A 24,489-nucleotide genomic window follows, 5' to 3' on the forward strand; every position below is an offset into this window, starting at 1 on the left:
AGCAATAAATGTCTATTCTGACTTCGCTATTCCGGCTTTCGGGCCTCATGTTACACTACGCTAACAACGGTTACGCAGTTTTAGAATATAAGGCTGGTGGGAAGAAGACAGTCTCGAAAGCAAGACGCCGTGCATTCTCCTCTGGCCAACGGAAAAGTTTAAGATATGGAGGTAAAATTCTGTGAGGGCTGAATTTCAGAATCCGAGAAGAATCTGGGAATTCCCCTATGTTACGTTAGACCATATCCGAGGTAAGTCATTCTTGCACAAAAGTGTAGTTTTTGACGAAAGTAAGAGTGTCGGCTGCAGCTTGGAGGCTGAGGAGAAGATGAACGGAACGACGTAAGAATAGAAATAGAATGTGAGACACAGGTTTCTGAATGATGACCTCCGGATGTCCCCACCCGTACCCTCGTACGCACACACGCATGCACCTCCACGCTATCCCTTCCAGCCCAAACTCCCCACTCACACTTCTGAGCATCTTCGGATTTGTATGGTATAAAAGCTCGTAGTTTCAATTCGGTCTTATGAGTGTGTGTTTTGTTTCTGTGACCGCATCTTCTTGAATTCTCTGTTCATTTACATTTAATTACAGAAGTAGGGATTGCTTAGGCACAAGTCAGGTTTGTATATAATCTAAATTAATGTTTCACGGTTTAATAATCACATCATCATTGGTAACAATACATGCTGACGGTCAGGACAGATAAAGCGCTCTGTAAAATATAAAGTGGTCAGAAAATTTGTAAAGAGAAATAAAAATGGGCATGACGAAATCTAAGATATTAATGGAATATGGTAATTGAGATAAATATCGCGTTCAGTAATATCAGCGATTGCTTAATTGATTTATGAATGTTTTATTATCCTCTTTTATTATATAGAAAATGTACCCAAATTATTCTCGATTTAAATGTACGAGGAAATGAAAATTCATCAACTTGTGGCAGCAACGGAGACCAAAATATGACGTACTATCCTTAAAACAAACTTTTATGGAATTTAGTTATTTAAGGTTATTTATTCCTGTATATTCTGACAAAATATTCCCAGAACATTTTGTTTATATTCCTATTATAGTTGAAAATGTTGAGTGAAGAAGTCCATTTATTATTACGTATTCAGAAAATGGTCATTTGGCTGGGTGCTTCGTTGCTCGTCTGTTTTAGGCAAAGGACCTTCATAAAAACACACTTATGTCCTCTTTCAAATATTAATAAATGAAAATGATTTTCGTTGTGGGGAAAAAAACTTGTTAATATGACAGAAATAAACCATTTCAATGAATGCAACAACAAAGAACGCCCACTGCATATAAAGCAAGTAAAACTAAGAATGGTCTTGCATTAAACAACTAATAATTGAGTTAAATATTTCCAGATGCCGCTGCAAATTTAATTATACCTATAAGAATCAAGCCTTATCATGTTCTGCAGATCTACTTAAAATTATTGCAGTTTTAATTTATTTGCCGTATAATATTCAGATATTAATATAAAACTACAATAAAAGCAACAAAGAAAATGATACAACTATATTATTTTCTGATTGCTAAACAACAAATTTATCTTATTTTCGTTATAGATATTTTAGGGACGAATTTTATAAAAGTTACGAATATTTTGAGATGAAATTGAATCTACAAATTCTTAATGTGATGACTTGTTTTGCTATTTTGTAAAATACTGATCATGTGAAATCTAAATTATATTACAATAATAAAATATTTGCAATTTTAAAAGTTCTTGGGATCGTAACTGTCGTTTTTCGAAGGCAGAGAGAATACACGTAATGGAATAGCAGACCATGCAGTGCTGGCATCGTTCCCAGATGTGTTTAGAGAAGGCAATATACTCGTAGATGGGAAGCAGTGGTATTTATGCAGATTCGTAGAAATAAATGCCATGTAAACATCGACAGTATCCAAGTAAATTGGGTTCTTTAAAAATCTATTCAAATATCTGTTACTTAGTTCAACATTGTGAGATTTCAGGCTTTCACAGCTCTGTGTCATCTCTAGATGACTGTACAGACTACCATTTTTCTGTTATGTGAGATCGTGTGGTCTGTTGAACTTTTACTAGGGTTCATCCGAAACGTCGGTAAGAATCTATCGAACTAGAAGGCGTCACATCCCAGATCTTCTTAATTAAACAGAGTTTGTAATTCTTAATTTGTGATACATGGGATATGTTACTATGTTGACCTGACCTAACTTTGTTTAGTGAAATACTTAGAATTCGAAGATACGGAGTTTTTCTGAAGATGAAGTTAACAGTCATACGGATTTATTCTTAATTAACATAGAAATGACTACAATTAATCAATTATTCGCTTATAATCATACTCAAGGTCAGTCTTGTAGTATTAATGTCAGGATTTAAATTTTTGCAGTAGATTCTTATATTAATTTGCAGTGCAGACTACAAAAATTGCTTGTGTATTCTGGCTCTGGAATATCTTTAACGTGTCAATTGCAATAATATGTACTCACGTTTTCGCAGATATCTAAATTAAATGCACGCCTGGAACTAAAATATTCCCAAAGTTATTCGTTCTTTAAGCATTGAATTTTCTCTGACAGTCATTTAGATCCATTGCAACTTTTTAATTCTTTTCATAACATCATTCTAAGGTTCAATCTCTTCACTGAGTTTGGGGTTATACACTCGGTTCACGAAATGTTACTTGCCCACTCCAGCATTGAAATCTCTGCATGTAAGTTAAGCGTTTCTCTAACACTGCCAATTTGAAATAAATTATTTTATCTAGATTTTAAGCCCATTTCCTGGGTACGCTGCTCAAATAAGTTGAGATTTCTACATTTATAAATTCTTGAATTGCGGAAATGAATTCAACAACGTCCCTACTTTTATTTCTCTTAAGGTTTCATTTATTAATTTTTGGTACTGTAGAGTATCCAATATATCAATTTCTTACCTTTATATTTAAATCTGTACGTTATTTTCTTTTAAAACATGAAGTTTCGCTTAGTGGGGAGTGGAGTCCAACTGGGTCCATTCGGCACGGCGGCCACTGATTGGCCTATTGTAGCCTGCCCCGGGTGATTATGATGATGGAGAATTTGGTGGAATGAAGATTGGCAGGGGAAACCGAACTACTCGGAGAAAACCTGCCTCAGCGCCACTTTGTCCACCACAAATTCCACTTCACCCGACCCAGTGACTAACCGCTCGAGCTATGGCACGGCCAAATTATGAAGTTAGTCCGCTACTGAAATTTGTCGGCTGCTCACTTTAACTTTAAATGCTCGGCCATCACATTTGTCCTGCACCTCAGCATCGCTAATACTCGTTACACCCACTTTGTAATTAATAACGAGTATAATATCAATAATAATATATTAATGTACCAATAATAATTACTGGCACATAAATATTTCAACATTTCCTTTATAGGCTACCATGAGACACAACTCACAGCGCAATTGTTTACGCAATGATCTGCAAGGTTTATGAGGAATTGATTGGACTCCGATTTACTTTCGAAATACGAAACTCATATATTCAATTCTCCTTTAATCACTGTGTTATTATAACTGTTCTTTTCCAGAATATTATCACCGCCCGTCACGATGTGCACATTACACCGTATCATATCAACCTCTGTTCTAGGTGAGTGCACAAGATGTTAATCCACAAGATGGGATGGGCAAATATATTCTTCATTAGCTACACAGTAAGACGGGGAAACAGCCACGTACCATGCGTTAAATCGTCGCACTGACGAAGAAATATTGCCTGATTACAGCTTACACTCTAAACATAACACAGAAGTTTGTACCGTTTCTATCGGGCTCAGTTCGGTGCGTGAACCATATTTATTTTATTAATTGTATATACAGTGGGTCTGGAACGGGGTCCACTCAGCCTCGTAATTATAATTGAGGAGCTATTACAAGGAAACAGCGGCTCCGATCTAGAAAACCTAAATCAACGGCCGTGGGGATCCGTGGCGCTGACCACGCTACACCACCTATCCGCAAAAGCTGGCGCTAACTTAGCCGACAAGCGGCGGTCTCTCGGTCGGTATAGTTCGCTTGCGGACTACAGGCCACGTAGTTTGTTTTTAAATATATGTATATATAATTAATACATGAACATATTAACTAAGCTGAGTTGAAAATACACAACATTTGCGTTGTTGGGCACAGTGCGTCTTGTCATCTGTCCATTCTAAAAAAGAGTATACAAAGGCAACAATGCGCAGGAAATGGACGTGGGTTCTATTTGTTTTGTTTTGTTTGTAGTTTATTGAATGAAGTTGTTGGTTAAAAAACTATATAGTGCCAGATGCGTGCATAAGAGTTAATACTGAACTGGAAAGGATGCTGTTGCTATCCGCGCCATAGCTCAAGCTGTTAGTCGCTGGCTTCCCACCGAGGCGGCCCGGGTTCGATCCCGGGTCTAGTCAAGTGGGATTTATGGTGGAAAAAGTGTGGCTGGGGTAGGTTTTCTCCAAGTACTTCGGTTTCCCCTGCCAATCTTCATTCCACCAATTGCTCCACAATCACCTTCACCTATCATCTGGGGCTGGTACAATAGATCAGAAGTGACCGCAGTATAAGGGCCTTAGTCCCACCCCACTAGCAATAAAAAAGTTGTTGCGATGCAGCTTAAGGGATTATCCCAATATTGCCGAAAGGAACTGAGGAAAACCGCTACAGATCACAGGCAGGATAGTCAGTGTTTCGAACGAGATTCGAATGGGGAACCTCTCGAATACGAGCCAAGACTATTGCTTAAACCACATCTGCTGATGCCTGCTTTCGGCATGAATCAGATACCAAGAAGTGCTGGGAGAAATATCTGAATATGGGCACCGCCCAAAATCAAATGAACATTTCAGGAATCCTAAACTTCAAAACTCCTGTACAAGTCCAATTCGGGGCATTGTGTTATTTATATGCTTTCTTATTAGAATCTGCATCCTCATTTCTTTACGGAAAAGCCAGCCACAAGAATAAAAAAAATGTATCTATCGTCATTAGCATCACCAGCGAACAGATAAACTCAAGACGTATCGTATCTGCTTTGTATTCGCAAGGTACCCGGTTTGGATCTAGGCCGAGACTCAGACTATCTTGACACAGTTTTTGTTGTTTTCCTCAGTCATTTGAAACATACGTCGGGATAGTAACCTAAACTGAGCTACAACCGCTTCATTCCACCTCCTCTCCACTTTACTATTTACTGTCAACGAATCAATTGACGCTGTGGACTGAGCTGCTGACAGCGTAAATGTAAAATGCAAAGTTCTCCCTGTGTTAAATTAATTAAGCACTATGCCATGAAGGCGAATGGTGGAGCTGAGGTATGTTTGCACCAGTCCTGACCTCAGTATTGGATGGAAGTGAGTAATCAGCTTCACGCTCCGATCGCGTTACCCCCTGAAAAATCGTCCTTGGTACCCATTAGATAGGAGGTTGGGTGGACAGCAGAGCCTGTCTGGACGTTGTGTGCTCTTGCCGGGAATCGAACCCCGGCCGCCCAACTCGTAGTCCATCGCTCTACCGACTGAGCTATCTCGGCTCCGAGCTACTAACAGCACAGTTAAATGAACCATACGCAAATAAATAAATAAATAAATAAATAAACAATTGTCATGAATTCTGACAGTTTGTTGGCTCGCTTTGGCTTCAGCCACCCATCAGTCTCGTCAACGGCCATACTTTATTTCTCATTGCATTCCGTCAGTAAAGTTTGTCTTCTCTCAAAACGAAAAACTATAGTTTCACTTAAACACTTTTCTTTTCTAAAGATTTTTTCAATTGCAAAGAAATGTTGTCTTTATTATAATCAAATACCGTTAATCTAACCTGTCTATATAGTGAAATTGATCGAAGTAGGGCGGTTGAGATGTCCGGGACACCTTTTTGGAATGCAGGAACAGAATCCTTGCAGGAAGTTAACTCTTTAAATCAGAGAGAACTAGACGAGTAGGTAGGCCTGGTATCAGGTGGCTGGATTTAGCTGAATAAGATTTAAGTCAATGGGCGTTAGAAACTGGAGACGAAAGTCACAGGAAGGGGACAAATGGCGAACAATCCTAATGAGGCCAAGTTTAATCATTGATTGTAGCGCCCGTAGAAGAACAAGAATAATTTAAAACTGACTTATGAACAGAAATAAGATTTGTTTAAAAGAAAGAACATCGGGTCTGGACTGATTCAAAGGAATTTATGGTGGAAAAGCCAATTCTGTGAAATGCGGTCTTGTCAAGCCCTCATTTTTCTTACCTTATTTTTGCCATATACCGAAGTACGAAGCAAAGGATCCAATTTAGCAAAATTTTGTTCAATCAGCATATAACATATTTCATAAATGAAAAGAAAACAAAGGAAAGCATGACGTTTGTTAGAATAAAGACGTTCTATGAGGAAAGTGGCAAAAAGGCCCACCTGGTATTAATATGGGCAAGGAAGAATTGGATTGAAACTTGGAGCAGACTTAATTAGGACTTTTGGCATATTAAGCAAAATTGCGATTCACTTGTTATTACTCATTTATATGTGTCGGCAATATTATCATCTGGTGCTCAAGTCGCGGGAGCTTGGGTTTCATGGTGGGCAGACTGGAAGGCCGACAGATCTCCCCCGCCAGTCAACATCAAATGATACTGATCGCAGATGTGTCATCGGTCCTGAAGTGTTAACGTGTTTGAGCAGACTGCACGATTCGAACACTTTATAGCGCTTTAAGTATCACGAATGTCGTTAACATAACCAGCTTCTAGATTGACATAGTATATACGGAAAGGAAATCTTTCCCCAATGTTTAATTAATTAAGCGTCAGGCCATGTAGGCGTATCCACCGTTCTTAACCTCGGCATTAAACGAAGATGAGTGGTCAGTTTCACGCCCCTGCTGCTTTACTCTCGATAAGACTCCCTCATGAACACTAGAGGGGTGGACCCCACAGCCGATTTCGACTCTGTGGACAAAAGAAATATATATTGCCCCTGCCGGGAACTGAACCCCAGTTCCTCGACCGTCTGGCCTGTAATCTGTCGCTATACCTTCTTTTTCTTCTGCTGCTCTCCTCTTGCTCCCACTGTTGAGCATAGGGCTGATTTCTCAGCTTCATGATCATTTTACAGACGGTAGGACTCCTTGGGGCGGTGATCAGCTCGTCGCAAGGCCTCTACCTAAACACAGGAAAACACAGACACAGAATAAACGTATACACACACAAAACATCCATGCCTTGTGTGGGATTCGAAGCAATGATCCCGGCTTCCGACCGAGCGAAGACAGTACATTCTTAGACCGCTAAGCTACCGTGCCCGGCTGTCGCTATACCGATTGAACTATAATGATATAGTATTGTTAAATAAGTTATCTAAAGGTTCGTTTTGTATATGATATATATATATATATATAATTCTATTTATTTGTATCTTACAGCCATCGTCGCCCTAAGCAGCTTCGTCGTGGCCTACCCGAAGATCAGGGTAAGTTATATGTGTGAAAATTTGAAATTACTCGGTAAAAATATAATAAAGGGTTATAATTATTATTATTATTATTAGAGGGGGTGGGTTTCCCCATGCACCGCGACTAATAGTCTATTGTACGTCCCCTTTTGATATTCTACCAGTCGCCATGCCCTTCCGGTATTGGTGCTCGCTATTAGCCCCATCCTGCCAGGGAGGTCGGCAACCTTTCTGGCAGTGGTCCCCGATACTTCCCCATCTACCGGAGGAATTGGAAACTACTTGGGCGGGAAACTTTGCCTAATTTTGCTCATGAGGATCTACGACACGGGAAACACGGCTTAAAGTCCCTCTCGGAGGACTTGTTCCGTGAACTTTTCTGCCCTTAAAAATTCCACGACCTCCGCAGGGTTTGAACCCGCGTACCTTGAGTCATGAGGTGGGAATGTTACCCCTAGACTACGGAGGCCGCTTAATAAAGGGTTACTATGAACCATATGTTATAAACAAATAAATTACGAACAAATTAAGGACAAGGCAATTGCTGGGGTATGTACCAAGCATAGGAGAGATGAGGAACATATAAAAATCTAGTCGCCAATCCTCAAGGGATGATATCACTTAGAAAACCTGGGCACAGAATGGATAATAATATCAAAGTGGTGGACCAGTCATGTAGAGGTCGTGGAGTGGATTCATTGGCCTCAGGATTGTGTCTGGCAGCTACCCATTTTGCCTACGGCAACGCACCTGCGGATACCAAAAAAGGAGGTGAACTGCACCACCCGAACGACCGACAGCTTCCCAAGAAGGAACATCCTAGGACAATTTTGTTTAATATAAAATTCCGAATATACTGCCACTGGGAAGACCAAGACGTAGGCAAGTGGACAATATTAAAATGGATCTTAGATGGGATGGTAGGGATTGGATTGATCTGGCTCAGGATAGGGACCAGTGGTGGGCTCTTGTGAACACGGTAATGAACCTTCGGGTTCCATAAAATGCTGGGAAATTCTTGAGTAGCTGCTGAATTGGCGGCTCCTCAAGAAGGGCTCAGCTCCATGAGTAAGTAAGTAAATAAATAAGCACTGCCCGTATTTATACATTTTACTTTTTTTTCCTGTGGCGCTACAGCCCCAATTTGGGCCTAGGCCTACCTCCATGAAACTCTCCGTTTCATTTCAGTTTACTAGATCTTACACATTCGGTAGGACTCCTTGGGCGAGTGATCAGCTCGTCGCAAGGCCTCTACCTGTACACAAACACAGAAAAACGCACACAAACATCCATGCCCTGAGTGGGATTCGAACCCGCGATCCCGGCTTCCGAGCGAGTGAAGACAGTGCATGCCTTAGACCGCTCGGCTACCGTGACCGGCATACATTTTACTTTAGAATTTTGAAAGATTCGCCGTAAATTACGCGAGAAATTTCACTTGGATTTCGTGAAATGTAATTGCTTACCAGTATACGAAGTTCTACGAACGAAACTAGTATTGTACTGTAGCAGCAAATGTCTAACAGAAAACTGCCCATGTACAAGACAGGCGTTCCCTTCGGGGTCCATAAAATCCTGGGAAATTCTTGAGTAGCTACAGAATTGGTAGCTCCTCCAGAAGGGCTCAGCTCCATGCGTAAGTAAGTAAATAAGTAACCACTGCCCGTATTTATACATTTCATTTTAGAATTTTGAAAGATCGCCCTAAATTACGCGAGAAATTTCACTTGGATTTCGTGAAATGTAATTGCTTACCAGTATACGAAGTTCTACGAACGGAACTAGTATTGTACTGTAGCAGCAAATGTCTAACAGCAAACTGCCCACGTACAAGACAGGCGTTCCCATCAGAGGCCGTAAATGTCATCCGATGAAGAGGATAGCTACAGCATTCAGTGAAAGTTGTGATATATGATGTGTGTACAGGAGAGGCATCCAGGAAGCTGTGCCCCCCATCCACACAGTCTGTCATATCTGCATCCACACTTTCATTTCCTTTGCTATGACAATAATCTGCTATAATAATATTTAATATAATTTCTGGTAGCGGCTTCGTTGACAAGTTTCTTCACTGTACCCCGTTCGAATCTCAAATGAGATGACGAGTCCTAAGCAGGGTTTCCTCATTACTTCCGGGGGAATTTGAATAACATCTTTAGTCAAACCATAATTATTTCTTGTCCCACTGCTCCAGAGCCGATATTTATATTCCTCATTTATCGCGACCAATTTTTGAAACAGAACTCTTAGATAATCTACTAAAGAAAAAGGAGGGTTATGTAATCGACCAATCAAGCAAGGTGGTTCAAGTATTAATTCTTCCAGTTCTCATCCGGGAGGTTCCCGTAACGCCGACTGGGGTGCCGCCAATCCTGACTGAGATTTTTCGTGATTTTACTCAGTCTTTCCAGAAATAATCGGGATATTTCCTTAAATTCGGACACGACGCATTCTTCCACATCCTTGGAAAATCAATATTAATTGTCATTCAAAAACCTGACCCCACATTGACTGAATTACTGACAAAATCGTCAAATGAACTAAAATAAATAATATACCATTCCATCATTCAAGCAAAGCTGAACCAATTTTCCGGAATTAATTTCGGACATGTTTCTGGACAGATCTGAACATAATTCTGTGAACTACACTCGCAACAATTCCAATAGACATGTTTTCCGAGAGAGAGAGAGAGATACGCAAATTTTATTAACCAGATTCTCGAGCACTCATAACTCACGATTGTGAGATTCGTGAAGTGCACTCCGGTAGCTCGTTGTGCAGGCGTATCCCAGTTCCAGTGTTGTAAATTACGTCGTCCATAAAAAGTTTCATGACAAAACTGACAAAGTATAATCCAAATCGAGTATTACTAACAAACACACGAATTCTTAAATTTATGCGGACACCGGATTTAACTTGGAGGCGAGATAGCGTAGTCGGTATAGCGACTGGCTACGGGCTGGACGACCGAGGGGTCGGAGTTCGAGTCGCAGTAGAGTCAAGAATTTTCTCTTCTCCACGTCGTCCAGACCGGCTCTGGGATCCACCCTGCCTCCTACTCAATGTGTACCGGTGGCTCTTTCGCCGGGGGGTAAGGCGACAGGAGCGTCAAGCTGACCCGTCACCTCCAACTAGTACCGAGGCCAAGAAAATGTGGATATACACGTATACATCCAATCCCCCTACGCCTTCATGGTGAAGTGCTTAATTAGTTAAGCATTGGGACAACTTTACCTTACCTTTTTCCTTTACCGCATTTAGCCTAGTTTTAATTTGTCGCCTTCTGACTTATCTTCGGGGGCTGGGAAAATACTGACAGGCTTTTGGACTTATCATAATTTACGTACTTCCTACCGCCCTTCCTTGATTCTGTAATATTGATAAGTGTACTATACTTCATTTAATTTAGGCATATACCACCTTCTTATTAAGGAGTCCCTGATTCAAATCCAGGGCAGTTCATTTATGATGTGTGACGGAAAGAGTTGAAGATTGAAAATTTGACATACACGTACTCAGAACTACGAGTAATACATTTTATTTGTGCGTGGTTTCGTCTTTGGCAAAATAGTACTTTTTGAGCCATAGTATTCCTTAGAATATTCTGTTTAGGTTTGTCTATTCCTGCTTATGATTTTTTCGGTTTCAAGTCTTTGTTTAGTTTGCCAGGTTGTTGTGAATTAGACATTAGGATTTCGTAACAATGCTCCTTTTTACAGAACAAAGTCGTCATCTTTGCGTCCAACCCCCATTCTAGAAGACCAGGTCTCTGCATTTACGTCTTTCAGTGACAGGGACACCTAGTTTTACTCCGAGACACCGGGTTCTCTTTCCATCTCCTTCTAAGCCTCCCAGAGCTATGGTGGAAATATTCTAATCTGCCTCCACACGGGAATTTGTACACCGTTTAAAACTTATTTTGGAGTTTATCTATAGTCATCATTTATCGAAACTGCCATGTTTCGGAAATTGGTTGTATTTCCGTCGTCATGAGAACAGGATGTGAAGGAAAACCTACCCCGCGAGGCTTCTAAACATAGCTACTTCAAAACCATGATTTTATAATGATTTCTGAAGATTGCTGGTGTTCATGTTTTATGTATGTCAACCGAGGGGCAGAAGAGTATATGCTTTCTTTCGTGATTTGTTCATCTGTGAGACGGAAATATAACGAATTTCCGAAAAATAGTAAAGTAAAAAAAAGTATAGGTATCCCTGTAACAGGCCGTGGAGGCCAAAAGGGCTGTGGGACGTTGAGGCCCCCACATTTTCTAAACAATCGGCTCACAGATGGCGGTGAGGTTGTCAGCCTTACGCGCCGGCCGCCCTTTACCCCCAGGAATATTCCTGGTACTCATTTTTGTTAGAGGCTGAGTCGACCCCAGGGCCCTAGTGCGGCTGGAACGATTAGGTGAACTGAAAAAACTCATCGTGATTTAACCCCGCGACCTTCCGGCTTGTAGCATAGTGCCTGAACCAACTACGCTACAGCGCGCCCCCTCAGAAAAATAGTAGATTCAATAAATTCCGACGATGAATTATCTCCCCCTAAAAAGAAAGTTGTAAACAATGCGTAATACCATCGGAAATAAACCGTTACTCTTAGCATATGCTTGCGTAATTCATTGCATAATGTTGGAGGCTATAATTGTTCGATTCTTCTCGAACTTGAATTAAATGGTTAGTCAGTAAAACACGGCACATTTTCTTTTTGGCTTCTTTAATGGAACGTTGTGTTAGTTGCGTGAGATGACTTTCTCTTCCGTTCACAACTTTGCTTCTTTTTAATGATCGGATGGTTTGGAGGGTCTTGAGGACAGTGATGTATGGAAAACTGCCGCAGGAGGCTGTCTAGCCGAGGTCAAACGTTAAGCCAAGAGCTTGTACAGCTTCAGTCAGAAGCGGCATATGTACTCTAATGCAGTGCCAGACGGATGCGTGCACGTTCTGGGGGGGGCTGCAAAAATGAACGTTTAATAGTATCGTTCACCCATCCTCACGACCAATTTTTGAAGCTCCTACACTTATTTGAATTCTGGTAAAAATAAAAGTTAATATATCCCTGCAACAGGCCGTGCAGGCCCATAAGGTTTTGAGACGTCTAGGCTCATACATTTTCCAGACAATCGGCTCACAGATGGCGGTAAGTTTGTCAGCCTTACGCGCCGGCCATCCTTTACCCCCAGGAAGATTCCCAGTACTCATTTCTGTTAGAGGCTGAGTCGACCCCACGGCCATAGTGCGGCTGAAAGGACTAGGTAAATTGAAAATCTGCAACCTTCCGGCTTGTAGCATGGTGCCTCAACCAACTATGCTACCGCGTGCCCTCTATTTTGAGTACGGCAGAATTTTTAAGTAAACGATGTCCAGTAAATGTAATTTCACAACTGTTCTGACCCCACGGAGCAGGGTGGGAAGCTAATGGTCATTAAACTCCTCAGAAAATTTCATTTTATGAAACCCTGAATATTCATTACCACGTTCAGAAGACCCCGATATTGGAATATATCCTGAGCCAGTTTAATCAAATCCCGAACCCGACATTCTTGCATTCCTAAATTCTCATACATTTTTTAAAAACCTGTTTAAATATTATCCTTCCATCTACGTCGAGGTTTGCCAAGTCGTCTTTTCCCTTCAGTTTCCCGCCTAAAAACTCTATGTGTTTCTCATGTCTGTGACTTTCCTAAGCATTTCCAAATGAATGGCAAACACAATTAATAATTTTGTCATCTAATCTGTCACTCTGTGTTTGTGTTATATTCTGTAGGTAGTACCCTCGCTATAGGCCGACCCCCCCCCTTCAGGGAGTCCTATCAAATATACAAAAACTATTCATAGATCCAGAAGTTACTTCTAAATCGGAACAGGCAAGAGGGCGCAATCCACGAAGTTTAAGATCTTAAACAAGATCTACGTTTTATATCGAGCAAATGAGCATCGTTAAAGGAACAAAAACCAATAAATGGAAATAACATAGGAAGATGTCCTTATTCTATGCAATACGTTTATCCGCCCTAACAGAGAAATTTCTTCTCAATTAAACATGAAACTCCGAATAATACAAAGTAAACGGATGTGATTAGAGAGAGGAAGTTGAAATCTTACATCATCACGTGATCGGGGTTACTGGGTGAGCCGTACGTATTTGCACAACAGAAAGAGAAAGAGAACCTCTACACCAGCTTTGCTTCAGGTGAAATGCCACAGTTCACATCTTTTCTTTTATATCATACTTGAACAAATGTTAATTACATTAGATAATTATGAGATGCTTAGCAGCGTGGCATTTTAACCTTTCAAGAGGTGACACTCATCTAAAAATGTATAAAGCTTCAGGTGGTTCCTGCAGCAAAATACACTGCATCTCCATTACAACAGTTGCTTCATGACTTATAGAATAAGTTGGTATATTTTGTAAGCACTAGACGAATCCCGTAAGACAGTCTGAGAGTATCAAATCAGGAGGTACACATAATTACCATTGAGCTAAGCCAGGCTAAACTAATGTTTGTTCAAAGGTACTAATAAGTAACATAAAGGTAGGTGTCAGGAATCACAGACTTCCGAATACAAAACAAAATCTAATATCGTACGTCGGTCTCAGGGGTATAATACATAAATGATTAATTAATTAAACATAAAAATAAACCCATAAATACTCTACTAATCTTCAACACATACGTGTGTAAAATTCTGGAAGCAATTCTTTATTATACAATAAATTATCTGCAAATGGTCTAGACTTTCAGTAAATAAATCAAACATAGGGTTAACTAAATGCTTGAAGAAGAACATTTCAGAAGCTAACAGTCGCTCAGTTTGTCAAGAAACTCCCCTTTCATGAAACTCAGAAGTTCAATACTGCTAACACTACGGTCTCCTGGAATGTGACGTCGTAAAATTTGGCGGATGGTCATCGACGTTTCGATGGAAATCTGCTACCTTCATCTTCAATGTTCTACATCACAGCATCTTAACAGCCTTACACTCTAAATTTCATGGGTTTAATTACCGTGTCCACAGCCACCTATCCTCTGCAAATATACTGAACAAGCAGTCGCGGACAGCCGACAAGGGTAGTTCTCCAACTCTGGGGTTGAACTAACAAATCCTCACCGTAAAAAATAAAATTGTCACGAAATAACACGAAGGGCCTCGGGGATGGACGGTGGGAAAGTCAGAAGGAGGGGGACCACTGGGAAGACCAAGGCGTAGGTGGGTGGACAATATTAAAATGGATCTTAGAGAGATAGGATGGGGTGGTAACGGCTGCACTGATCTGGCTCAGGATAGGGACCAGTGGAGGGCTCTACTGAACACGGTAATGAATCTTCGGGTTCCATAAAATACTGGGAAGTTCCTGAGTAGCTGCACAAGTAGTGGCTTCTCAAGTATCGCTCAGCTCCATGAAGTAAGTAAGTAAGTAGAGCCATCTATCCTGAGCCAGAGTAATCTAGTCCAGATCTTATACATTATATTTCTTGGTGATCTATCTTAACACTCCCAGCCTGGATCTTCCAAGTGGTATCTCTAATTGTTGAGAGCGTATCTCTGATTTTTTGCCTCTATCACTTCAACAACATTGGGCGAAAAGTGATAATTACGAAGCACCTCATTATGCCAGTCAGTCAATCTATATTAACGATACTTTAAAGTGAAAGCTTACTTACTTACTCATGGAGCTGAGCCCTTCTGGAGGAGCCGCCAATTCTGCAGCTACTCAAGAATTTCCCAGCATATTATGGAACCCGAAGGTTCATTACCATGTTCACAAGAGCACTCCACTGGTCCCTATCCCGAGCCAGATCAATCTAATCCATATCATCTCATGTAGCACGAATGCGGGAGATGAGGAATGCGTATAGGATACTGGTGGGAAGGCCAGAAGGAAAGAGACCACTGCGAAGATCAAGGCGTAGGTGGGTGGACAACATTAAAATGGAAAAAAGTGAAAGCTTCGAATTAAAATTTACAAAACGGTTGATTACCGTGGTATCGCAGTTTAAGGAGCACACTATCTGAAATACAGAACTGCGAGATACGAGTAGTAGTGTACATTGCTTGGTGCTCGAACGGAACCCTGTATCTACAGATTTCTGCATGGTCCTGTGAAGCTAGCGGTCATTCCAGTGGCTTAACAGGAAGTTTGTTAGCAAGAACCTGGTAAATACCCCATTAAGCAGTCCTATATTACAGGTGGAACGTCAAGCGCCCGGTCCCGAGGAGGCATTGGGGTTGCCTAGCAACGCTACGTCCATCAGATCCGAAATCACAGACTCTTTTTCGTGCGAGTCACGGATTTACGGCTACTACGCAGATGTGGACAACGAGTGTCAGCTGTTCCACGTCTGTCTGCCCGTTCAGTTCGCAGATGGCAAGGAGAAGATATTCAAGTGGAGCTTCATCTGTCCCGAAGAAACTGTCTTTAACCAGGTAATGTATAGCAACTATATCAAGATTCACCTACGAATGTGTGCGTTTTTTGCGCCAAGTTCACAAAGTGGGTCCATGTCTGTCCATTCCTCTGAATGTTTTCAGTGCTGAAGCAGATTTTTTTTTTTAATTTGGCATGGAAATTTCCCACTAAGTTTGTCGAGCAAATTTAATTTACATCCGTCACTATATTCCATGTTATTTGCCCTTATGAAACGCCTAATCGCAAAAAAAAAAAGTGTTGAGATATAGACGCGCGCAAAACACAGATGTATGTGTGTAAAGTTATGTAACCTTCCTTTGAAATGGTTTTAAATGTGGTTTACAAACAAACAAAACAAAACTCCGTGGTTTTAGTCCACAACCGAACTATACCGACTGAGAGACCGCCGATTGTGGGAGAAGTTAGTGCCAACTTTAACGGATAGAGGGTGTCGCGTGGTCAGTGCAACGGATCCCATGCCCGTTAATCTCGGTTTTCTAGACCGGAGCCGCTACTTTTCCATTCAAGTAGCTCCTCAATTACCCTCATGAGGCCGAGTGGACCCCGTTCCAGACCCACTACCTCTCAGAAAGTCTGGTAGCACCAGGTATCGAACCCGAGACCTCTGGATCTGTAGCCAGGAGCTCTGACCACTAGACCACAGAGGCTGTCAATGTGGTGTACAGTTAACAGAATACAAAGTTTTTAAGTAACGTAAGACGCAAGCCTCTATTGTTATTTACGTTCTTAAAACCAGTTACTGTATGTATCCTTCACTTCAAGTAACGATACAATTCCATAGTTGTGTATATTTATTTATTTATTTGTTTCATTTTTCATTACTCCAAAATACTTCGAAGGCAATCTATACGAACCCCAATTGTGTAGAAACTATACATCTTTCAGGAAAGGTACGTATGTATCCTAGAGAAACGAAAGGAAAATGTGTACTAAAATGGAGTGCAACATTTTGAAACACGATCTTTGCTATTTAACGTATCTGATTGCCTCTTGTGTTTATTTATTACAAAAAGAACCTCCTTGTTCAAGAGCTAATATACTGCACTGATACGAGTAATTTGCCTTGGATTTTATGAATATATAGGGTGTAGAACAATGCGTTCAAATTAAAAGTTATATACCTTATTGGGGTGAGTCGCGGTAGCGCAGTCAGTACAGCGACTAGCTACGGGCTGGACGACCGAGGGGTCGGAGTTAACAGTCCCGGTACGGCCAAGAATTTTCTCTTTTCCACGTCGTCCAGACCGGCTCTGGGGTCCATCCAAACTCTTATCAAATGGGTGCCGAGGGCTCTTTCCCTAGGGGTAAAGCGGCTGAAACATGAAGATGAGCACTCACCTCCAGCTAGTTTCGAGGTCAAGAAAATGTGGATCTATACATCCACTCTCCCACATACTGTTATGACGCAGTGCTTAATTAGTTAAGCACAGGTACAACTTTACCTTTTTTACCTTTATGTTTCTTAATGAGGCGATCACGATGGCAGTGCGTTCTGTGGTGCGTACTGGCTTCGCCAGCTAGAACACTAGGATCGCGGGCTCGAATCTCATTCAGGGTATGACTGCTTGTCGGTGTCTTTCTGTGTTTGTGTTACCCCTGTAGGTGGAACTCTAGCGATAGGCCGATCCCCCACTCGAGGAGTTACTTCTCAATCGGAAGAAGCAAGAGGGCGCAATCCATGAAGCTGAAGATCTTAAACAAGATCTAAGTTTTATACCGAGAACAACATTGGTCATGATGAGCAATCTATGTTACCTGATGAATTTATATTTGAGTCACAACCACGAATACAGATAAGAAACGTGGAAAATCCGCCTGAAATCGGTTGGATAGTTTTGGGCATCGAGCATGCAGTCTACTGTACATACAGGGATGATCTCATTTAGAAAAACCATGCTTAAAAACGCATTCCAAATCTATATACCTGAAAGGGTGCACGGAGTTGCTTCCTAGACTGGCTTAAAACAAACTGGGTCAGAACTGCATGAAATGTCTGTGTTTCAGGAGAGTTTCACTTGCACGAGGCCAGAAGACGCAGTCGCATGCGAAGAGTCACCGCAGTACTACAGTCTCAATGAGGAGTTCGGTCGGACGGACCGACCAATCGAACCATCGCCGTCCCCAGCAGATGGAGAAACAACGCTCCAGTAGTCCCAACTGCAACATGACGCCACGCCTATTACGGAAACAGACCGAGCTGCTAATACTGGGAATGTCACTGCATTACCCAAACAAATTACTCACAGACTCGTACGAATTTTACACAGTCTGCGGGCTGAGGCACTGGATGTGGAAACGATGAAACATTCAGGCGTATGGTTTCACTGGAAAAAACCAATTACGTTATGATGGAAAACAGAAATGTCGGTTGGCCTTTGTGATTCACAAGTGTCGGTGTTATCAATACGTGAAATACGTGTTATACCAGTTATAATACCAAGTAGGGAAGATTAAACAGTAAAAAAATATGCTATAAAGTGGGAACATGTACAAAGTTTATAAGCCGGTTCTTTAACGATCCGTATTTCAGATGCCTGATGTCACTGGCTGCATCTCTATAGAGGCTCACAAATAATTACTGCATTTCCAAACAACACTATAAGGGAAATCAATTAGGATGAAATTACGGCAAGTTAGTTCTCTTCTGCAAAGGGACTGGGTTCATCTCAAGGTTGTGCAGTGTATTATATCTCTCGACTCCTTTCAAGAACTGGAAAATAGGTGACGTTGCGTGGGACCAATTAAAAACTGTACAAATTTCTGCTTCAAATAGCGTGTAGTTAGTTAGTTAGTTAGTTANTTAGCTCAGTGACCTCCTTTGGAGATATGAGGTTCTTTTACGTGCCGTAATGCTACGACACGGGACCCACGGCTTAAAGTCCCTCCTGGAGGTCTTGTTCCCTGAATTTTTCCGCCCTTAAAAATTCGACGACCTCCGCCGGGTTTGAACCCGCGTACCACGAGTCATGAGGTGGGAACGTTACCTCTAGACTACGGAGGCCGCTAAATAGCGTGTAAGCCTACAGTTTCGCTGTATAAAACACTGTGAATATTATAAAAACATATGTATGCACTATAGCAAGGAATTGTCTGAAAGGCCGAGGACGAAGAAACAGAGTAGTCTTTTGGTTATTGGTTACAAGCCCCGTAGAGCAAGCCGCTTTAATGGTGGAGTTCATCCACGATTTCATTGAAAAACTAATTAATGTTGAACAGAATACTGTAATGGAGCATCATGTTATGTTGGATACATAATTATGGGTAGGTCCGTCGACACAACGCAATATATAACATCAATTACATATTTTGATCAGTTACATACATTTTGCGGCCATAAAGACCATATATAGGCATTTTTTTTACATTTATTACCAACTTTATGCTAAATCTATACACTGACCAGTGTTTACGTTACAATTAATATNGTTTATGTTGTTAGATTTTTGTGCTATCCTGAGTTTGACTGTATGATAAAAGTGGGGCATAGGGTATTTGTTCAATATGTACGAGTAGTGTCAATACAAATTCTGAAATAAAATGTAATTCTGAATTTGCAATTTATGTTACCTTTATATTTTACTGCATTTCCTTTAACAAATCATATTCATATCACATATTTAACATATTTCCTATACCTTACTTATACCATATATTCAAACCCAGGCAAGCACAAACCACCTGACAATGTAAATATTGACCAAAGTACAGATTTAGTATAAAGTTGATAACAAATGTGCCTAACTTATGAAGATGGTCTTTATGGGCGAAACATGTGTGTAACTGATTACCTACAGTTCCTTGCCATGCAGCCAGCAGTCTGTCCTCATTTCTATAGTCAGTATTATACAGAGTGATTCATATAAAACCGGCCCGACGAAATGAGCTGTAATATAAAATATACCATACAGATATTAAAGTAATTTACACATATCTTATCTTGGATTGTGTGCCGTGATCAGAGCAGGTGTTGAAAGTGCTCGCCGTTTTCAAGCAGGCACTAGAAACAGTCGCTGTTCAACAGTACTCCATGAGTACATGCTTTGGGCAGTTACTGGCCAGTTGGTTAAGGGTTAAAGGCGCCCGCACATTAACTGCGCCAAGACAAGCATCAAGACATGAGACAAAAGACGCAGTCTTGCTTCTATTGTGATTGGTCAGCATGAAACTGACGTCAGCAACATGACTCAGATCGGTGTGCGGCGGTTTTCATAATTCCATTCGTTTCAACTGTGCTCCTTTCTTTGCGTCATGTCGTAGACATCGTGTCTTGACTGTTACATGTCTTGACGCATGCCGCTGTGTGGCCTACCTAAGGTGCCAGGTTAGAGACCGACCGGATTCGATGTGGATATTCCCCTCATATTCACGAAATCAGAACTTTGTGAATGTGAGGAACCAAGTACCTTAGTGAGGTTCGGATTTTCCGCTTCGTCCCCTCTGTCAGCCGTGGAGTACATATTCATTTCCGCCTTATTAAAACATAAAGTCGCCTCCCGCTTCTTCCCATTCAAAATGATGATTTATAAATCTAGATAGGCAGAGATCAGGACACTACAACGACAGCTCAGGTTCAGTAAATCGATTTATAGTGCAAAATATCAGCTGAGCCTTATATGACGTGATGTAGAGGCAAAGAAACAGTTTTTTTTTATTGCTAGTGGGGTGGGACTAAGTCCCTTGTACCGCGGCCACTTCTGGCCTATTGTACCAGCCCCAGATGATAGGTGAGGGTGATTGTGGAGCAATTGGTGAAATGAAGATTGGCAGGGGAAACCGAAGTACTCGGAGAAAACCTGCCCCAGCGCCACTTTGTCCACCACAAATCCCACTTGACCAGACCCTGGATCGAACCCAGGCCGCCGCGGTGGGATGCCAGCGACTAACCGTTTGAGCTATGGCGCGGCCATGTAAGTAAGTAAGTAAGATCCTTAGTTTCAGTGGTATATAATTACAGCTTTTCTTGTGACTGTTCTACCATTGTAATATTCTCTACTGTATCTCAGTTATGCTTACTGTCCCTTCATAAACCATGAATAAAAGATGAAAACTAACTGCGACTCAATCTTTTCCGTATTTCCCTTGTACATTTTTATTGAGATAGATTTAGATAGAGATTTTAACGTTTAAAACTTTTAAAGGTTTAAAACAAAGCAAGTTGCAAGTTAGGTGGCTAATAACTAACACGAACAAAATAACTGAAGTGCAACAGGATACTACAATACAATATTATAAACAGTGATACGTTCTATAATATTTGTCGCATAAATAGTTTCCCATTTGCAGCAGCTGCAACAATCACGTAACTTTATTTTACATATTTTTCAGGAGACAAAGAAAGTTCTTTAAAACAGACTAAACTGAATCATAATCAAGCAGCGCGACAAATTTTAGTGTATGCCTCCCATACCCAATTTGGACGATACTGATAGTGCAGTGGCGGACGGAGCGTAAGGCTGACAAACTTACCGCCAACTGTATGCCGATTGTCTAGAGAAATCTGTGGGAGCCTCGACGTCTCACAGCCCTATGGGCCTTCACGGCCTGTCACAGGGATAACTTCCCTGAGAGTACAGTGCGGGAGATATTACTTAGGACATACAGATGATTGTGAAATACAGCCAAGAAAACAATACAAATAACGTGGGCCACGACATAACACACAGGCGTATGAGTAAAAATTGATTCATGAAGAAAGTTATATAGAAGACGAAGCATTGTGTTGCTTGCATGTAAGTAAGTAAGTAAAGGTATCCCTGTAACAGGCCTTTGAGGCCCATAGGGTTGTGAGATGTTGACGCTCGTAAATGGAAAGTTGTCAGTCCTACGCGCCGGCCGTCCTTTAGCCCCAAGAACATTCCAAGAATATTCCTGGTACTCATTTCTGTTAGAGGCTGAATCGACCCCAGGGCCACAGTGCGGCTGGAAGGATTAGGTAAATTGAAAAAAAAAAATTCAATGACTTCATCGGGACTTGAAGCTGCGACCTTCCGGCTTGTAGCACAGTGCCTCAACCAAAGCTACCGCGTGCCCCAGTTGCTTGCATGTATCTGAAGCAACTGTAATGTACGACGTTTCGATACGAATACAGAGATGGAATTGAGCGCCAGTGGGGTTCATGATTTCCGCGTCTTCAGAGGCATCCACTGGCCCAACAGGTCCCAGTCGTGCTCATTTGTCTGAGGTCAGTGCCCGTCGTCAGGGGAAAGGTGCTGGAATTGCAGTCTGGAAGACTGTCAGAAGAAAACAAGAGAAAGGAAACCGGGTTAAAGCATTACACAGCTACACGACAATCCAACTGCTGGTTTACGGTAATGGTAGTAGTCTGTTAAGACGATAAAGGAATTAAGCGCATATAGCTGGAAAAGAATCATTAAATAGTGTAGAACCACGAAGTACTAAAACCTGTTCAAATAATTCCGATGAAAGTAAGACCAACACAAGCGGCCTCCGTAGTATAGGGGTAACGTTCCCACCTCATGACTCAAGGTACGCGGGTTCAAACCCGGCAGAAGTCGTGGAATTTTTAGGGGCGGAAAATTCAGGGAACAAGTCCTCCGGAAGGGACTTTAAGCCGTGGGTCCCGTGTCGTAGCTTTACGACACGTAAAAGAAANAGTTCATTATGGTGATCACAAGAGCACGCCACTGATACTGTACTGCATGTACTGCGCAAGCTGAAAATATCAACATGACTTCCGGACGACCCTTGCATTTGCCGGTGGTACAGTGAAATCCATGTACTCATAACTGAGAAGTAGAATGATCAAGGTAAGCAGCTCTACCCACCTTGTCTTCTGGTCGTGGGAAAACGCGTGGAGACAGCAAAATAGAATGGTAAGAAGATGGATGGACGGACGGATGAGAGTGTGTATTTTGTGGCTAGAAGCGGTCAATATTTATAACCTAATGACATATACTGCCCGTCACGGTAGCCGAGCGGTCTAAGACATGTATTCTCTTCGCTCGGTCTGAAGTCGGGATTGTGGGTTCGAATCCCACACAAGACATGGATGTTTAGTGTGTGTATGCGTTTATTCTGTGATTGTGTTGTCCTGTGTTTATGTGGAGACCTTGCGATGAGCTGATCACTCGCCCAAGGAGTCCTACCGTCTGTAAAAAACGATCAATGAAACTGAGAAATCAGCCATATGCTCCAAAGTGGGAGCGAGATGAAAAAAATGATATGTATTGGATACTAATATGGCGACAGCGCGAATCTCTGAGGACATGTTCAAACACGAATCGAAACCAGCCCTGTCTTAGCCTGGGTTTATAAAAGTAAAGTTGTTCCTGTGCTTAAGAAGATATATGGGAAGTGAAGGTATAGTTCCATCATTCTTGACCTCGGCACTAAATGGAGCTCAGAGACCAGCTTCACGCCCTTGACGCTTTACCCCCGAGGAAACAGCCCTAGACGCTTGTTACTCTGGGAATCGAATCCCGGCTGTTCCAGAAATAATTTGTCGTTTGACATTTAGGCCTTCGTGTTTATAGGATCCAAAACTTTTGTGTTGCTGGACTGTGGGCTGGGTTTTACAATCCAAATAGATTAGTGCAATAGAAAAAAGTTCCTTGTACCTACAATATGACGCCTGAGGATGAATTATCACCACTTTCATCATCATTATTACTGTAGATAACAGTTGTAACCGCCGTCCTAATCCGTTTGACCTTTCGAGCCTGCTGTTACGTAACTTCATTCAAAGACATTTCTTCCGGCTTACATTGAAGCAGCTCAGAGAATGACTGTAATGCCTCGCCTGCATGTCTACATGTTGCCTTAATTTCGCCTGAGACATCTGTTATCCGGAATACGGTTTGTCATGGTCTTCTCAGTCCCTCCATGCAAACCCTGGGATACTGGTTCCGAAGACGCATGGGTTTTAAATGGAGATAAGTCTCATGTGCAATTTACCTGAATTGTGCATCTTTCCACGAGTTATCAAACGCCAAAAGAAGTCAGGCTATTAGGCCTACTTACAAGGCAAGTGCGGACTGTTTTATAACTGCCTAACTTTATATGATAAACCTACCTGTTGATAAAAGTACTGCGCTGACGAAATGCATTCCAAGAAATAAGGTTGTTGTGTAAAAAAAATTAAATTGCAATTAAGCCGCCATGACAGTGCCACACATACGAAGTGCGAACTTCTGCCATCTGCAAGCAGTATTTTAAACTACGTCGTTCAATGATCCGTTGGAGGGGTGGAGGGTGGGGGGATTGTAGCTGATAGCAACAGCAACAGTGGAGGCTCTAGTGGTGAGAAATGCAAGTAGAGTTCAGTTCTAAGTCCACATCATGCGCTCTGTTGCTGCGGGTCACGTGTTGGCTGGAACTTGAAGAATGTTGATTGCTTTGTCAATGTTTTCCTTAATGACACTGTATCGACTACAGCTACTTAACACTGAAGCAGACGAGGTGATAGTAACGTGCTGAAAATAGGAAAGATGTGGCAAAAGGCGTTCTGGGCATTCTACCGGGGAATTCTTCTGGAAGGGATGAATAAAGTCAAAGAATAAATAATCACCCGTTATAGAGTGTGTGTTTCAGACTCTTCGTTGTGAGAAAGCATGAAGACAATCATACA

General features: G+C 41.6%; 1 protein-coding gene across 1 annotated transcript; it reads left to right on the forward strand.

The window, feature by feature from the left end:
- The first annotated feature begins 542 nt into the window (after positions 1-542).
- LOC117282369 (U-scoloptoxin(01)-Cw1a-like) lies at positions 543-18,695 on the forward strand. The gene is made up of 5 exons (XM_033751703.1): positions 543-626; positions 3,577-3,638; positions 7,431-7,477; positions 15,662-15,898; positions 17,907-18,695. Exons 2-5 carry the CDS (start codon positions 3,599-3,601, stop codon positions 18,051-18,053), a joined length of 471 nt encoding a protein of 156 aa, XP_033607594.1. The 5' UTR covers positions 543-626; positions 3,577-3,598; the 3' UTR covers positions 18,054-18,695.
- Positions 18,696-24,489: the final 5,794 nt, after the last annotated feature.

Source organism: Cryptotermes secundus, unplaced genomic scaffold (assembly GCF_002891405.2).
Source record: "Cryptotermes secundus unplaced genomic scaffold, Csec_1.0 scaffold579, whole genome shotgun sequence".
In the NCBI taxonomy this organism is placed as follows: Eukaryota; Metazoa; Arthropoda; class Insecta; order Blattodea; family Kalotermitidae; genus Cryptotermes; species Cryptotermes secundus.

Coding starts and splice junctions, on each gene's coding strand:
- LOC117282369 (XM_033751703.1), top strand. CDS start 3,599: ATGTGCACATTACACCGTATCATATCAACCTCTGTTCTAG. Junction 3,639..7,430: donor CATATCAACCTCTGTTCTAG/GTGAGTGCACAA, acceptor TGTATCTTACAG/CCATCGTCGCCCTAAGCAGC. Junction 15,899..17,906: donor AAGAAACTGTCTTTAACCAG/GTAATGTATAGC, acceptor TCTGTGTTTCAG/GAGAGTTTCACTTGCACGAG.